Raw genomic sequence first — 15807 nt, 5'->3', positions numbered from 1 at the left:
AATATAAAGCATTATCAGAATTCTAATCCTCAGAATCACTTTTATTGCCACAATATGCAAATGCAGCGTAGTGGTCATGTTAATATACAGAGATAAAGAAGTAGGAAGGATAACTAAAAAACAATCACAACGTTGCAAGTGCAATCAAATATATATATATATATATATAGGAGTGTTCAGTGGACATTAAATATGAAACACACAGTCCCGCCCACAATGTTTGATTGACAGGTGATCTGTGGGCAGTGCAGTGCAGAAACACCACAGCAATGGGAGCTAAGCACCACACACACACACACACACACACACACACACACACACACACACACACACACAGCTGCTTTAATAAGTCCTGTCTACTTGAGCTTACACAGCTCAGCAGTGTCTCCAGTTTCATAACACATCAGTCCAGGATGGAGAGGCTGAGTGAATGTGGTCTGGACTCTGTGGAGGAGAGTCATGGTTTCAGAGACGCTGTAGAAGGACAGAATACCTGCTCTGTGATCCAGGTACACTCCTACTCTGGAGGAGGGAGGAACTGAGATGAGAGTGTTGATACTCTTATGTATGAAGTGACAACATTTGTTGTAATACTCTAATGACCAAGACTTGTCATTGTTTCCAAATATACTTTCACTCCCTGTTCTGCTAATATCTTTATATGAGACTGCTATTGAAACTGCAAACCTCCAGCTCCACTTCACCTCCCAGTAACAACGTCCAGTCAGACCCTCTCTACTCAGGACCTGCTGCCAGTGGGTAGTGAATCTGTCTGGGTGACTAGAATATAACTGTTTTTCTCTCATATGTGTTGCTTTTCTGTTCCCCTCAGATAATAACAGCTGTGTGTTTGCTGTGTTTGGATCCCATGTGATCTGACGTGAATATTGTAAGAAGTCAGCTCTGGTCTTGGGCTCTGGTCGTGGCAGTAAAACATCCTCTTCAGTCACTGTGAGTGAGATCTTAGGCCGTTCCTCTGTCAGAACGTCCTGTAGTTTATCTCTGACCTCTGACACAGCTGCAGTCACATCCTCAAAGTAACACAGAGGACGGGTATGGATCCTGGGTGAGTCTGTAGATTGACTGAGACGTGACAGCGAGGGGTAACTGTGGAGAAAGTGGATGTGATCCTCTGTGTGTGAGAGCTGCTCCAGCTCAGCGTCTTTCCTCCTCAGCTCAGAGATCTCCTGCTTCAGCTTCTCCTGAAGTTCTTCAGCCCGACTCACTTCCTCTTTCTGCTGGGATCTGATCTGCTGCTTCACCTCAGAGCTTCTCTTCTCAATGAGATGGACCAGCTCAGTGAAGATCTTCTCACTGTCCATCACTGCTTTATCAGCAGAGAGATTCATAGCCTTCACCTCCTGTTGTAGCACCTTCACGTCTTTCTCTCTGCCCTGGAGTCTCTTCTGGATTTTTTGCCGATTCACCCCGAGCTCTTTCTGCCTCTCGGCCCTTTCTGCTGCAGCTGAGACTGTGTCGTGTCCCTTATGTTCGTCCACGGAGCAGAGATAACAGATACACTGCTGATCAGTACGGCAGAACATCTTCTTCACCTCGTCATGACGAGAGCAGATGTTCTCCTGAAGCTTCACCGTGGCTTCCACCAGCCTGTGTTTCTTAAAGGTAGAGGATTCATAGTGAGGCTGGAGGTGCTGCTCACAGTAAGAGGCCAGACACACCAGACAGGACTTGAGGGCTTTCAGCTTTCTCCCAGTGCAGACATCACAGGCCACATCTCCAGGTCCAGCATAGCAGCGATCAGGAGCAGCAGCTTGGAGTCCGGTCTTCCTCAGGTCCTCCACCAACTCTGCTAACATGGTGTTTTTCACCAGGACAGGCCTTGGTATGAAGGTCTGTCTGCACTGGGGGCAGCTGTGGATTTTCTTCTGATCCTCTACATCCCAGTGGCTTTTAATACAGCTCATGCAGTAGCTGTGCCCACAGGGAACAGTCACCGGATCCTTCAGTAGATCCAGACAGATCGAACAGCACCATTTTTCCCCGTCCAGCTGAATTCCTTGCTGCGCCATTTCACTTCTCAGTGACAGTGAGTCAGATAGTTTCACTTCCTCTGAACTGAAACAAGCTGGGCTCTGCTCCAAACCAAACCTCTGTTGTTTTCTTCATGTTCATGTGCTGATCTGCAGTGAATGGGCTGGTCAGCTCTTGCACTTCACAGCATGTTTACACCTATCTATGAACTGGCAGATCTGTGAAAGGGGAGGAACAGGAAATATGTGGAGAGAATAGAACTGGCTGTGTTCGAGGGAGGGGTTATCAGGCTTTTTATTCCAGGAAGAGGAGCGTTAAAGAGGCAGTGTGTTTAAATACAAACTTACAATCAATCTCTCTCCCCCCTTATCCCCCTCACTTTAAGTGCAACATTTCAAAATAAAGTTCCAAAGCCTTGTGGAAATTAACTATTTAGAATGGTTCTCTCTCTCTCTCTCTCTCTCTCTCTCTCTCTCTCTCTCTCTCTCTCTCTCTCTCTCTCACTCTCACTCACTCACTCACTCACACACACACACACACACACACACACACACACACTTTTGTAAGATATTTTTTACGTAGCTGTAATGGTACAATGAGTAAAAAACAAAACAGTCAAGCATTCAGAAATAATATCCTATGCTCCCATCAGCGCGTCAGGTTTTGCTGCCTGTGCCTGTGATATCTCCGTGGTAGGCTATCAGCGGATATCTGCTGTGATTGAGTCCTCACCGTCCTCATCGTTGTAAAGTCGCCTTCGAAGCATGATGTTAGATTATAACAAACTAGTTGTGTGGCTTAGCCTTCCCAAATGTTGAGGGTCGTTTTTTAGAATTTAATACATTGGAAACGTTACATTCAATTTCATTCAGACTGCCTGGCTCACTGACATGAGTACCCCCCCCCCCCCATGTCAGTGGGGGGATTCAGCTGAGTTGTGGAGGAGGTTGTGGGGGGTGTTGGTGGGGTCCTTTGTGGAAAGTGTTTTCGGAAGGGTTTCGGGCCTTGTTGGTGAGGCTGATGGCGGTTGGGAAGAAGCTGGTCTTGTGGAGAGATGTTCTGGTCTTGGCAGACCTCAGTCTCTTGCCGAGGGGGAGTGTTTTGAAGAGTTTGTGGCCAGGGTGGGAGGGCTCGGCCATGATCTTGTGAGACCGCTTCAGTGTCCTGGCTGCATGCAGGTCCTGAAGGGATGGCAGGTTGCATCCGATTACCTTCTCAGTGGGGATGCACGATAATTATCGGACCGATAAATTATCGGCCGATATGGCCATTTTGCGTTATTTATTATTCCGATAATGGCTTTTTTCCGATAAATTATCAACCGATAATCATGCTTTGTTTTTGCCTTGGAAGCGGAGCTATTGTTGTCGCACGCTCGTGACATCACAGCTGCGACGCAAACATGGCTGCTGCCAGTTACCAGTTTCAGATGATCAGAAAGCTATTGAAATTTACAATCCATGTCCCACACAGGTTCCGTGAGGAGGGGAAACCTCTAAGCTGGCATTACGTTAAACCAAAGCTGGTGATGATGCAGTGGATTATTTTTTTTATTTATTTCTTTAGGGAGTGTTAGCGTTAGCATTAGCTCGTAGCGCGGCCTACACTTCAGGCTCGTCCGCTTGGCAGACAAACTGCTTGTGACATTTACAGTCTGTGTCTTGTGATCAGCCCCATGAAAGCAATTCATACTCACAGAGCTGCCGTAAACGTATAGAAACTAATGGAAACCCCTTTACCCGAAATGAAACATCCAGGGATTGTGTATTTAACTCCAAAAAACAACTCGCTAACGTTAAGCTAACCACGCTAGCCGGGAGTCCCACTATAAGCCAAAGGGACTTTGGAGTTGAGCTAACGTTAGCTGCTGGACAGATCCATCTAACAGAGCCAATAATAAGGAGAACAAAGGCGCAGTGGCGCACATTAGGCTACATAAAAAGCATCAGTGAGTCAACATCACATAGTGTCTTTTCTTTAATCTGGTGGCAGCATTTTTCAGTCAAAAGTGAAACGACACAGGTGGTTTATAGTGCCTGCTCCATTCATTGGGCTTCACTTCATTCACTGAGAACTGGAACCAATGCAAAATTCGAACAGATCACTAACATGACAATAAGAGTCTAAATTACTATGCCTTTTGTCATTGTGTTTTATCTGCAGACTAAGCAGTCATTGGGTTTCCGTTCTATAAAAGCCTTTATTTTTGTATTGACTATAATTGAGTGATACACTTTATTAAAACAATCATACTATATCAGAAGTATGGAGACGTTTACAGCAGGAAGAACACAGTCATGTTTGACGACATCAGACGCAACTTCCTCATGAACCCACAGAACGGACTGAAGGTAGCTCATCACCACCATCATCATCGTCTTTAGGGATGCACCCCTTCACCTTTTTTACCACCGATCACGATTGTCGTCGATCATATGAGCCATATCTGCCCGATACCGATCGTCATGCCGATCTTTTTTATTTTTTTAGCAGCTGGTAGGCTATGGCAGTATTATATAATGTCCCCCCCTTATAGCAGCTTAAATAGCAATACTACTAGGTCTAACAGTTTCCATTTTACATGCATTTCATCCATCAATGTCCTGGTTAAAATGTATCCACATTTTCTTTGGCAAGACGCAAAAAACTCCCAAATGGCACAGTGGACAAGTCAACAGTAGTGTGCACCTTGTGTAAACCGGAATTAAAATATCACCGAAGTACATCGAGTTTGAGCTATCACCTAAAAGCTAAGCATACCGGAGCAGCTAGCGGCCAGCTAGCGGCCAGCTAGCTAGCGCGAGACTCATCACTCATTCTTCCTTCAGAGTCTCGGATGCGTGGGTCCTCTAACCACTGGGAGGTCGCTCCAATGGCTTCACGCGATATACACGTTATCAATATACACTGTTTCCAATACCAATATCAAGATATATTTTGTAGACATTGTTACCTCCTGTCTACATTGCATTTCTATTGAATTGAAAATAAATCTAAAATTCAAGATCACAAAGTACATTTATTTGCATTCATTTGATTCCCAATTACAACACACTGGTAAGAATGATTAATATCTAATTAAAAATGCTTTGAAATGCAAAATAATGGCATTTTAAACATGCGATACAAAGATGCGATTAAGAAAATGTATCGTTTGACAGCCCTAATATAAAGCATTATCGGAATTCTAATCCTCAGAATCACTTTTATTGCCACAATATGCAAATGCGGCGTAGTGGTCATGTTAATATTGTAACGAATCAGGTATTCGTCCAGGAACCGGAGACTTATAGTTGGTACAGGCTTTATTCAGGGCTCACACTCACAGCTTCCAGCGCTTAGCCACACTTGGCTACGCTCCTAGCTAACACACCTCCACTCTCGTTCCTCGCCTAGCTTGACTGACTTCACACACGAGACAGGAAGTCCCACTACACCCTGGCTGGTATGCTGCCTTTACGTAACCCTGTAATCCCCACAGACATGTCAAACCCAGAATCGCCACATTATCTCCTCCCAACAAAAGCCAGCTCCCACGCTGGCACCCACAAACCACACATCCCCCCTGTACCAATAACCCCCCAACCTTTTTTCACGTCAACCCCCACAGACATTCAATTTCCCCCAAACAGTCTTTTCTTATTTCCACACTTAATTTCACATTCCACCACCACCGTTTACATTTCTTTTCATTCCTTTCCTCTTTTCCCATTCATTTAAATTCAACCCACATTTCAGTTCGACCATAACCCCAACATCTTTTTACCCACATTTCAATTCAACCATAACCCCCACATTTACATTATTCCTTTTTTCTGTCCCATTCATTTAAACCACCACCATTTCCTTACTCACATTATCACACTTCACTTCGACCACCATTTCCATCCCCCCTTTCAAAGCTTCTGTCCCACCTGAAGCACTCTAGTCCCTCTCAGCCCCCAGTGGGGTTAGTCCTCTCCAGGGTGACTCTTTTCGGTCCCCCCTCTGTGCCCCACAGTCATCACACGCCCTGCAGTATCTCCGCACGTCCCCCTTCTGTTTGTCCCAGTAGCCAAATGCACGAACACGGCGGAGTGTCTCTTCAGGCCCACAATGACCGGATCCGGGGGAACCGGATCTGGGGGCCCTGTGTGCCCACCGTAGCGCCAGTCCCTGCAGGTAGCTGGGCACCACCCTCTGGAACTCCCCCTTTCCGTGGTCTAGCCTCGCCAAAACCCCATAATCAGCCAGACCCAGGTCCGAAAACATGTTCCACAGTCCCTTCGTGACACCGGAACACGCGTGCATCTCCTCCACAGGGGGCCGGCGTCTGGCCGCTACCCACGCGAGCACCGGACCGATATCCGCGTCCTCCGCCTGCCTGCGTCTCCACTCATGCCCGTCGACCTCCCAGATGGCCCTGTCGTCGTCTGACGGTTCCACAGCTAAACAGTACTCCTCGTCTTCCTCCACTCTCGTTCCTCGCCTAGCTTGACTGACTTCACACACGAGACAGGAAGTCCCACTACACCCTGGCTGGTATGCTGCCTTTACGTAACCCCGTAATCCACACAGACATGTCAAACCCAGAATCGCCACAATATACAGAGATAAAGAAGTAGGAAGGATAACTAAAAAACAATCACAACGTTGCAAGTGCAATCAAATATATATATATATATATATAGGAGTGTTCAGTGGACATTAAATATGAAACACACAGGCCCGCCCACAATGTTTGATTGACAGGTGATCTGTGGGCAGTGCAGTGCAGAAACACCACAGCAATAGGAGCTAAGCACCAAAGATGGAGAGAGAGAAACACACACACACACACACACACACACACACACACATAGCTGCTTTAATAAGTCCTGTCTACTTGAGCTTACACAGCTCAGAAGTGTCTCCCTTGTAAAAACACACCAGTCCAGCATGGAGAGGCTCAGTGAAGGTGGTCTGGACTCTGTGGAGGAGAGTCATGGTTTCAGAGACGTTGTAGAAGGACAGAATACCTGCTCTGTGATCCAGGTACACTCCTACTCTGGAGGAGGGAGGAACTGAGATGAGAGTTTTGATACTCTTATGTATGAAGTGACAACATTTGTCGTAATACTGTAATGACCAAGACTTGTCATTGTTTCCAAATCTACCTTCACTCTCTGTTCTGCTAATATCTTTATATGAGACTGCTATTGAAAGTCCAAACCTCCCGCTCCACTCCACCTCCCAGTAACAACGTCCAGTCAGACCCTCTCTACTCAGGACCTGATGGTAGGAAGTGAATCTGTCTGGGTGACTAGAATATAACTGTTCTTCTCTCATGCGTGTTACTTTTCTGTTCCCCTGAGATAATAACAGCTTTGTGTTTGCTGTGTTTGGATCCAGTGTGATCTGACGTGAATATTGTAAGAAGTCAGCTCTGGTCTTGGGCTCTGGTTGTGGCAGTAAAACATCCTCTTCAGTCACTGTCAGTGAGATCTTAGGCCGTTCCTCTGTCAGAATGTCCTGTAGTTTATCTCTGACCTCTGACACAGCTGCAGTCACATCCTCAAAGTAGCACAGAGGACGGGTATCGATCCTGGGTGAGTCTGTAGATTGACTGAGACGTGACAGTGAGGGGTAACTGTGGAGGAAGTGGATGTGATCCTCTGTGTGTGAGAGCTGCTCCAGCTCAGCGTCTTTCCTCCTCAGCTCAGAGATCTCCTGCTTCAGCTTCTCCTGAAGTTCTTCAGCCCGACTCACTTCCTCTTTCTGCTGGGATCTGATCTGCTGCTTCACCTCAGAGCTTCTCTTCTCAATGAGACGGACCAGCTCAGTGAAGATCTTCTCACTGTCTGTCACTGCTTTATCAGCAGAGAGATTCATAGCCTTCACATCCTGTTGAAGCACTTTCACGTCTTTCTCTCTGCCCTGGAGTCTCTTCTGGATTTTTTGCCGATTCACCCCGAGCTCTTTCTGCCTCTCGGCCCTTTCTGCGGCAGCTGAGACTGTGTCGTGTCCCTTATGTTCGTCCACGGAGCAGAGATAACAGATACACTGCTGATCAGTACGGCAGAACATCTTCATCACCTCGTCGTGACGAGAGCAGATGTTCTCCTGAAGCTCCACGGTGGCTTCCACCAGCCTGTGTTTCTTAAAGGTAGAGGATTCATAGTGAGGCTGGAGGTGCTGCTCACAGTAAGAGGCCAGACACACCAGACAGGACTTGAGGGCTTTCAGCTTTCTCCCAGTGCAGACATCACAGCCCACATCTCCAGGTCCAGCATAGCAGCGATCAGGAGGAGCAGCTTGGAGTCCGGTCTTCCTCAGGTCCTCCACCAACTCTGCTAACATGGTGTTTTTCACCAGGACAGGCCTCGGTGTGAAGGTCTGTCTGCACTGTGGGCAGCTGTGGATTTTCTTCTGATCCTCTGCATCCCAGCAGTCTTTAATACAGCTCATGCAGTAGCTGTGCCCACAGGGAATAGCCACCGGATCCTTCAGTAGATCCAGACAGATCGAACAGCACCATTTTCCCCCGTCCAGCTGAATTCCTTGCTGCGCCATTTCACTTCTCAGTGACAGTGAGTCAGATAGTTTCAAGCTGGGCTCTGCTCCAAACCAAACCTCTGTTGTTGTCTTCATGTTCATGTGCTGATCTGCAGTGAATGGGCTGGTCAGCTATTGCACTTCACAGCATGTTTACACCTATCTATAAACTGGCAGATCTGTGAAAGGGGAGGAACAGGAAATATGTGGAGAGAATAGAACTGGCTGTGTTTGAGGGAGGGGTGATCAGGCTTTGCTACATTCCAGGAAGAGGAGCGTTAAAGAGGCAGTGTGTGTTTAAATACAAACTTACAATCAATCTCTCTCCCCCCTTATCCCCCTCACTTTAAGTGCAACGTTTCAAAATAAAGTTCCAAAGCCTTGTGGAAATTAACTATTTAGAATGGTTCTCTCTCTCTCTCTCTCTCTCTCTCTCAAGCCGTTTTCCCACATGCGTACCTGAAAATTACCTGTAAGTCCATATCGGACATTTCCCGGAATTTCCCTTCACACCTCAGCGCTGGCATGTGGGAATCTAGCAGCGAAATTGCCTGTATGTTGGGGGGCGGGGGGAGGGGGGAGCTTATTTGGGAGGTCGGGTTTAGATCAATAAGGTGTTTTCGGGTTGTCCTTGGGCTGCAAACTCATTTAAAGTATGCAAATCGAAGTTGTTTCTGACAAGAATAATGTCACGTTACTCCGGGACTGCTCAACCCATGACAGAGCCACTCTCCCCGGCTTGGCAGAGTGAAGCGCTCCGCCCGCGCGTCCCCGCTGCCTGGAGCACAGCGGCTCGTGCTCGCGCTCTAAAAGGCAGGCTCCCACACGCTGCTGCCTGGCCAGCAGAAAGTGCTCCAGACTCGGTGTGATAATCCTGTAACAGCATTTGAGCTTATTCAGGTAAGATATTAATAATGTAATGACACATTCAGCGATAAACTGTCTACAATGAAGACATGTGTCAAATATGACAACGTGGTGTTCAGTATTTTAAGAGCACGGGTTTTTTTCATTTCCTGAAAAGTTGGCGATTTGGAGATAAGTGGCTTTCATTGCACAGCGACGAAATGCACGAAGCGAAATGTGGAAGTAGTTTGCTTTGATGTGCGCGAATGATTAGATGATGCAAGCTGGAAGTGAACGTTAAGCAACGTGTGTACACCTCGCCCATGATGAGAGAAGGACCGGTGTCGCGGAAAATGACTGGACCCGTTTCTCACTTGTATCCGCTATAGCGCATACCACTCTTCTGACTGGCTCGAAACTGGTGAAATGTCCGCGACGACGGGGTCGCGCTTATACCGGCACGACAACTTTCCCACATGAAGGCATTAAAAAACACGATTTTTTTTTAAACACGATTTTCAGACGGCAGCCCGTCTTTATTGTCACACAACACACTACAACACATGCATGCGGCCACTACACACACTCATGCTGACGGTGGCCGGTGAAATATGTCCTCTGCATTTGACCCATCCAGGCTTGTCCTTTCCTCCAGGGGGCAGGCCAGGAGCAGTGGTCGCTATTTCTTTCCAGCGCCCGGGGACCTTCATTGGACCATCATTGGACCAACTTCAGATGTTGTCGTCACTGGTCGGATGACGATCTTCTGCATGTTTTTAGTGGGGGGTTATGTACGGAGGAACCCCCTGGGGGGTACGGGGAGAACATGCAAACTCCACACAGAAAGGCCCTTTCGACGAGATAACCCACCTGGGCAGTAGGCACTGAAGATATGGGGGGGTCACAACTCCAGCGCCCACAGCGTCCCAGGTGGGAATCGAACCCAGGACCTTCGAGCTGTGAGGCGACAGCGCTTACCACTGCACCACCGTACCCCCCATTAGACCACGTTCCGGTCATTTAGCGGTACAAAGCGCATGTGGGAAAACGGCTTCACACACACACTTTTGTAAGATATTTTTTACGTAGCTGTAATGGTACAATGAGTAAAAAACTAAACAGTCAAGCATTCAGAAATAATATCCTATCCATCAGCGCGTCGGGTTTTGCTGCCTGTGCCTGTGAGATCTCCGTGGTAGGCTATCAGCGGATATCTGCTGTGATTGAGTCCTCACCGTCCTCATCATTGAGGGTCGTTTTTTAGAATTTAATACATAGAATTGGAAACGTTACATTCAATTTCATTCAGACTCACTGACATGTCAGTGGGGGGATTCAGCTGAGTTCAGGAGGAGGTTGTGGGGGGTGTTGGTGGGGTCTAGGGGTGTCAAAAATAATCGATTATAAGATGCATCGCGATGCGGACCTGCACGATTCTGCATCGATTCACAAATGTCAAAAATCGATTATTAACACGTTCACTGCCAATGGCGAGTTGAGTCGTCAAAAAAAATCCAACGGTTGACTGCCAATGACGAGTTGAGTCGTCAAAAAAAAAAAAAAAAAAATTTTGACGGTTGGACGTGGATCAATGCCCCCCACGTCTCCTATAAAAAATATTGGAGCCACCGAACGTGTACAACCCATTCCACCGACCCACTAAGTGGCGACAGTGCTCTCCATACTAGAGGAAGGCAAGCAAAAAGCAGTGTGAGGAAGCCATTCTCATGAAAATGGATAGGCGAAAACGCTTTCGCTTTCGCGCAGGGAGCTGGCGGTGGGGTTTTGCAAATTTGCATAATAGATTACGGGTGGAACACACTTTGAAACACGCAGCATAAATAAGACCAGAATCGCAAAAGCTTCATCAAAGCTCTCAAACAGAAACCCCAAGAAACGAGCGAGCCCATCCAGACTTGCCCAGCGGCCGCCAGCAGACAGGAGCAGCAGCAAAGCAGTGAGCCTGGTGACGCGAGGTTACAGCAGCAGCAGAAACGAGCTTGTGACACGCCCGCTGCAGCCAAGAAGAACACACACGGAGGGAGGAGTTTGAAGGAGAGGGGTGTTTCCTGCTGTTATGGAGGAAATTACTGTTCAAAACTATTGTTTAGATGTCTGACGTCTTACTGATGCCAAAAATGAATGGTTAAAGTGACTGTTCTATCGAATTTCACAAAAAGCTATTTATCTCAGCTTAAATTTTCAGATGCTGAAACCATGCTGTATTCAAGTGCTAATGCCTACATAACTACTAACTCTACAAACTAACTCTTTTAGACAGAGAAAGCACACATTCTATTAGTTCTTTTGAGATATTTTGTGTTCACAAAATCTTAGCAGAAAAGAATCCTCGGGTCTTGAAAGATGAGCCAGAATCCTCAAAAAACCCCTCTGGCAGAAGCTACCTACAGTAAAAAAAAAACGGCTGGCAGTGAATGTGTTAAAAAAAAAATGTTTTTTTGTTTTCTTTAATCAAATAAAATATAATGGAAGTACATGCAGTTGTTTATTTTAATTATGGATAATAATACAATGCAATTCTAAATGCACTTTAATTTTAAAAGTAGCCACACAGTGAGAAAAAAGAAAGTGAGAAAAAAAAAATGTATTCTGGGAAAAAAGTGATGCATCGATTTAAGATGCATCGAGATGCATCGATAATCGTTATCGAATCGAATCGTAGCCCTCTGAATCGTAATCGAATCGAATTGTGAGGCCAGTGAAGATTCACAGCCCTAGTGGGGTCCTTTGTGGAAAGGGTTTCGGGCCTTGTTGGTGAGGCTGATGGCGGTTGGGAAAAAGCTGTTCTTGTGGCGAGATGTTCTGGTCTTGGCAGACCTCAGTCTCTTGCCGAGGGGGAGTGTTTTGAAGAGTTTGTGGCCAGGGTGGGAGGGGTCGGCCATGATCTTGTGAGACCGCTTCAGTGTCCTGGCTGCATGCAGGTCCTGAAGGGATGGCAGGTTGCATCCGATTACCTTCTCAGTAGGGATGCACGATAATTATCGGACCGATAAATTATCGGCCGATATGGCCATTTTGCGTTATTTATTATTCCGATAATGGCTTTTTCCCGATAAATTATCAGCCGATAATCATGCTTTGTTTTTGCCTTGGAAGCGGAGCTATTGTTGTCGCACGCTCGTGACATCACAGCTGCGACGCAAACATGGCTGCTGCCAGTTACCAGTTTCAGATGATCAGAAAGCTATTGTAATTTACAATCCATGTCCCACACAGGTTCCGTGAGGAGGGGAAACCTCTAAGCTGGCATTACGTTAAACCAAAGCTGGTGAGGATTTTTTTTTTTTTTTTTTTTTAGGGAGTGTTAGCGTTAGCATTAGCTCGTAGCGCAGCCTACACTTCAGGCTCGTCCGCTTGGCAGACAAACTGCTTGTGACATTTACAGTCTGTGGCTTGTGATGCAGCCCCACAAAAGCAATGCATACTCACAGAGCTGCCGTAAACGTATAGAAACTAATGGAAACCCCTTTACCCGAAATGAAACATCCAGGGATTGTGTATTTAACTCCAAAAAACAACTCGCTAACGTTAAGCTAACCACGCTAGCCGGGAGTCCCACTATAAGCCAAAGGGACTTTGGAGTTGAGCTAACGTTAGCTGCTGGACAGAGCCATCTAACAGAGCCAATAATAAAGAAAACAAAGGTGCAGTGGCGCACATTAGGCTACATAAAAAGCATCAGTCAGTCAACATCACATAGTGTCTTTTCTTTAATCTGGTGGCAGCATTTTTCAGTAAAAAGTGAAATGACATAGATGGTTTATAGTGCATGCCCCATTCATTGGGCCCAGGCTACAATTCACTGAGAACTGGAACCAATGCAAAATTCGAACAGATCACTAACATGACAATAAGAGTCTAAATTACTATGCCTTTTGTCATTGTGTTTTATCTGCAGACTAAGCAGCTTGGCTTTCCGTTCTATAAAAGCCTTTATTTTTGTATTGACTATAATTGAGTGATACACTTTATTAAAACAATCATACTATATCAGAAGTTTTCTTTGTTTTGTGTTCACAGTGATGTCAGTTAGATTTGGTTAGGTCAGAGCTATGCTCACTACATCTGCCTTTTTTTAACCCCAGGTGTGCATAAAATACAGGTTAAAAACTAAAAATAAATAAATTATATATATATTTTTATTATAATAATTATCGGTAATCGGCCAGGAGAACCAGATATTTATCAGTTCATCGTATCGGTTAAAAAAATCTATATCGTGCATCCCTAATTCTCAGCACAGCAGATGATGCGCTGCAGTCTGTTAACCCATTGATACCTGATGCAGCATTTGTGTGTGTATCCCTTTAAGACCGCGAACCGCGTGACATGGTTCGCGGTCTTAAAGGGATACACACACAAATGAGGGATATACACACAAATGCTGCATCAGGTATCATTGGGTTAATGTCCTTGAGAGTGGCAGCAGCATACCAGACGGTGATGGAGGAGGTGAGGATGGACTCAATGATGGAGGTGTAGAAGTGCACCATCGTGGCCTTTGTTTCTTCAGCTGCCGCACAAAGTACATCCTCTGCTGTGCCTTCTTGGTGAGAGCTCTGATGTTCAGCGCCAATTTTAGGTCATGGCTTATGATGGTCCCTTGGAAGCGGAAGGACTCCACAGTGTTGACTGGGAAGTCACCCAAGGTGATGGGGGAAGGTGGTGCTGGGTTCTTCCTGTAACCTACAATCATCTCCATTGTCTTTTGTTTCTGAATTGTGTGTGTGTGTGTGTGTGTGTGTGTGTGTGTGTTAGATCCGCCCCTTCATGATGGCCCACCTGAACAGGGAGAAGGACAGGGAGCTGTATAAACTGGCTCAGTACCTCAGAGAGATTGCTAAGCTGGAGGACTTCACTGGACTCAACCACAAACACTGGGAGAGGTAGGCCAACACAAGCTACCCAATAAGGAAATCATTTGGTAATAATCATAAATCACATGTGTATAGCACTTGTCTTATTCACCTTATTCACCACGCCCACTTTTTCTCTCTTCCGCGTTCGACGCAACGTATTTGTTCTTCCGGTTCAGCGCTAGTTGGCAGCCATTTTCAAAATAAAACGTCAGTATGAATGAAGTTTGGCAACTTTCAGAATTAAGCTACACTGCGGCCAACTTCAGTGACATGTTCATAACGTTACTGCTGCGAGGAGCCGATGGCTGTTACCCGGTCGGCATTTAACGTTAGTTACAAAAGCACATCGACAGTGTTTTCTCACTGCCAGTAGCCTAACTACAGTAGGGTTTGACAGATAGCTAGTCCGACCGGTGTCAGCAGCACAGCCAGCGCTCCCGGTCCTCGCTGCTCGTTAAGGATTTCCAATAGGCGTTATTCTGATAAACTGGTCACATATATGTTACGTTCTCACCCGACAAATATTAAAACTTTAAAACAGTTTTTTAGCTTGAAAACAGCTTTTTGGCAAGTGTAAATGACTGCGGTAGGCGTACTCTACTTCCGTGTCTAAAACTGGAAAGACGATTACGAAATGACGTCATGCAGAAGCGTTCCTTGTATGGACAAAGAATAAGGTGAATAAAGTACTTTACAAACAAGAACACAATACATCAAAACAAATACGACAAAAAAGACATGTCATACGTAAAAATGTAGTATATCGGTATGATAATCTAACAAATGCTTGTGTGTGTGTGTGTGTGTGTGTGTGTGTGTGTGTGTGTGTGTGTGTGTGTGTGTGTGTGTGTGTGCATGTAGGTATTTATCTAAGAGGCAGAACCATTGAGAGAAGACTACTCTGATGGACTCCATCCTGGATAAAGTGCAGTGCTGGGCGTTACTATCCCGTCAACCTGTCCACACACACACACACACACAGACAGACATGCACACGCACACAGACACACACACACACGCACACACACACACACACACACACACAGACATGCACACGCACAAAGTCCACTCTTTTGGATGAACAAACACAAAAGCTCAGGACTGAGATGGGCTCCCTATTTAAATCTGTGCATGTTCTCTGTCTCGCCCTAGTCACACACCCACAAACACACACACACACACACTAGTCACACACCCACAAACACACACACACACACAGTCAGACACACACACACACACACCCACAAACACACACACACTTCGGTCAGGTATCTCAGACACATGATAATGGCCTGCAGACCACGGTCAAATAGTACTTGCAGATAATTGTTTAGATTTGTTGAACCTGCTTGGAGTTCTATATGGGTTAAGGTTTAGTGCACAGGACAGTTCAGATAGTGCCAGGTTGCGTGTTACTATTCACAGAATAGTAAGCAAAAGGATTTCATCTGCATTCCTGTTGGTTGTCTAAACTCTCTGTTGCTCATTTCATTATTCCCTGTGGAGAATCATACCTTTCTGCTACTCCAAGCAGTTTAAAATGGGCGTTATTATGGATCCCACTGCATTTGGGGGC

General features: G+C 46.0%; 2 protein-coding genes across 3 annotated transcripts in view; one reads left to right on the top strand and one right to left on the bottom strand.

Annotated features, from left to right (window-relative positions):
* The window catches only part of ublcp1 (ubiquitin-like domain containing CTD phosphatase 1), a gene marked incomplete at both ends in the record, with an annotated part of 43089 nt that extends 27941 nt beyond the window's left edge, over positions 1-15148 (top strand). Inside the window, 2 exons of one of the 2 annotated variants that reach the window (XM_083661509.1) lie at positions 14131-14258; positions 15093-15148. In XM_083661509.1, the coding sequence (XP_083517635.1) occupies positions 14131-14258; positions 15093-15120 (156 nt within the window). Of the gene's footprint in view, positions 1-14130; positions 14263-15092 lie in introns of those variants that run through there. The other variant, XM_083661510.1, reaches the window with a different exon arrangement.
* Positions 93-8523, bottom strand: LOC310798871 (uncharacterized protein; the record flags this gene model as incomplete). Its single annotated transcript, XM_083661434.1, has 3 exons — positions 93-2063; positions 6130-6304; positions 6857-8523. The coding sequence occupies 3 exons, from the start codon at positions 8521-8523 to the stop codon at positions 357-359; spliced, it is 3549 nt and encodes a 1182-aa protein (XP_083517560.1). The 3' UTR covers positions 93-356.
* Positions 15149-15807: the final 659 nt, after the last annotated feature.

This window comes from Poromitra crassiceps, assembly GCF_964638095.1.
Source record: "Poromitra crassiceps genome assembly, chromosome: 26".
Taxonomy (NCBI): Eukaryota; Metazoa; Chordata; class Actinopteri; order Beryciformes; family Melamphaidae; genus Poromitra; species Poromitra crassiceps.
This window is presented reverse-complemented; position numbering and strand designations above follow the sequence as displayed.